General features: G+C 35.3%; 1 protein-coding gene across 1 annotated transcript in view; it reads right to left on the minus strand.

Moving 5' to 3' along the window:
• LOC113828142 (BRCA1-associated RING domain protein 1) overlaps nucleotides 1–2,500 on the minus strand; it is a gene marked incomplete at its 5' end in the record, with an annotated part of 9,189 nt that overhangs the window by 1,163 nt on the left and 5,526 nt on the right. The window contains 2 exon segments of the mRNA XM_070132921.1: nucleotides 105–226; nucleotides 1,843–1,955. Coding sequence (XP_069989022.1) covers nucleotides 105–226; nucleotides 1,843–1,955 — 235 coding nt within the window.

Raw genomic sequence — 2,500 nt, forward strand, 5'->3', positions numbered from 1 at the left:
GTAAAAATACAAACTTGTCATAATAAAAACCATGAATGAACTGATTTTCTTCATAACAAAATATTACCATAAACCATATCAGTGAAACATGATTCAACACTTACCATTTTGGCTGCATTAGTTCTTGCTTGCTTAGGAGCATTGCTGCTAGCATTGTGGTTTGATCCAGACACTTCATACCGTTCTGGATTTAATACCAAATCTTGTGTAATGCAATCTTCCATCCCTGGAAGATTTGTTAAGGAATGTAATATAAAACAAAAAAATTTAAGCATGTCACTAACAATGATTATAAAATGATAGGTACGATATAAATGATCCTGAAAAAATAAATCATATTCGACTGCATGTATTTTTCTACTACTACTTCTACTACTTCCACTACTTTCACAACTTCTACTACTTCTACTACTACTACATCTTCTACTACTACTACTACATCTACTACTACTACTACTACTACTACTACTACTACTACTACTACTACTACTACTACTACTACTACATCTACAACTACTACTACTACTACCTACATCTACAACTACTACTACTACTATATCTACAACTGCTACTATTACTACTAAATCTACTACTACTACTACATCTACTACTACTACAACTACTACAACATCTACTACTGCTACTACTACATCATCTAATACTACTACTACATCTACTACTACTACTACTATATCTACTACTACCATTACTACATCTACTCCTACAACTACTACATCTACTACTACAACTACATCTACTACTACTACTACATCTACTACTACTACTACTACTACTACTACTACTACTACTACTACTACTACTACTATATCATCTAATACTAATACTACTACATCATCTAATAGTACTACCACTACTACATCATCTACTACTACAACTACTACTACTACTACTACTACTACTACTACTACTACTACTACTACTACTACTACTACTACTACTACTACTACTACTACTACTACTACTACTACATCATCATCTACTACTACTACTACTACTACTACTACATCATCATCTACTACTACTACTACATCATCTACTACTACTACATCATCTACTACTACTACTACATCTTCTACTACTACATAATCTAATACTACTACTACTACATCCTTTACTACTACATTTACTACTACTACTACATCTCCTACCACTACTACTACATCCTCTACTACTACATTTACTACTACTACTACATCTACTACTACTACTACTACTACTACTACTACTACTACATTAGTACTACTGCACTAGTACTACTACACTTGTACAACTACTGCTACTGCTACAAGGATTTTTTCTATTATCATAACAATTGACCTCCAAGTCCTCTATAACCATTAACCGTTGACCTATAACCTATGCCTCTATTTATTACTAAACCTAAGGCATGCATATTACATTATATTATAATGACATTCACTCATTAAGCCATGGTCTTATGTAAGATAGAAAAAAAAGTCTTGAAATCTGATGACTGACCGCCTCTCAGGCATAACTCAGCAAAACGGAGAAAGAAGAATGACAGACAACACATCACCCTTCATTGTTGTTTTCCTCTGAAATTACTTCATCTAGCCTTGCAAAGAAAGATTTGGTGTGAGGGCTCATTCTCTCAAATATTGTCAAAATAATGGCGTGAAAGTTCTAAGACATCTTTTTGGATTCTTTCTGAATACAGCCTAGTTTTTCTTTTCATTTTACTTATGAGCTGCTGCTGGTGTTATGGAGCCACATGCACTACTGCTACTGCTACAACTAATATTACTATTATTACTTCTACTACTAAACAAGAACTACAGCAACTACTACTATTGAACTTACATCTGTGTGAGAGAATCCACTTGCCAGACGCCACTGCCATCATGTATTTAAGGGTACGCTGGCACACTGCTTGATCCTGGATACATTCAGCAATAACATGGGTTACATCAGAGCTGTGAAAAAACATTACCTGTATTCCAGAAAATAAAATTGTCAAAAAAGCAATAAATATCTACATATCTATCTATTTACCTATCTGTAATCACAGTAGTATTAAGAAATGGCTATTGGCCAGTAACATACAGGTGTTTGCATACACTGGCAGTTTCCTCATCTGTGCCCAACTCATTCTATATTTCAAACAAAATATTAGGCACGTTATCACTTGTAGCAGGAGCTTTTAACCAAATGCTTGAAAAAAATTAATGTTTTCCTTCACTTTACATGCCCATATCTAATAGTGACATTAAACAAATAAAGCTATTACTATTGGAGAAGTATATGCTCTCTCCAAGCTAATGGACAGAATGTGTTGTTATGCACTGCCATATGAAATTTAATCTACTGTAGTCTTGACATGATATTATGTCAATTGCTGAGACCGAAGTGGGAAGGGGAAGGGGGAGAGGGAGGGCGAAGTTGGGGGGGAAAGGGGAGAGGGAGGGCGAAGTGGGGGGGAAGGGGGAGAGGGAGGGCGAATTGGGGATGGGAAGGGGTA

Source organism: Penaeus vannamei, chromosome 18 (genome assembly GCF_042767895.1).
Source record: "Penaeus vannamei isolate JL-2024 chromosome 18, ASM4276789v1, whole genome shotgun sequence".
Classification (NCBI taxonomy): Eukaryota; Metazoa; Arthropoda; class Malacostraca; order Decapoda; family Penaeidae; genus Penaeus; species Penaeus vannamei.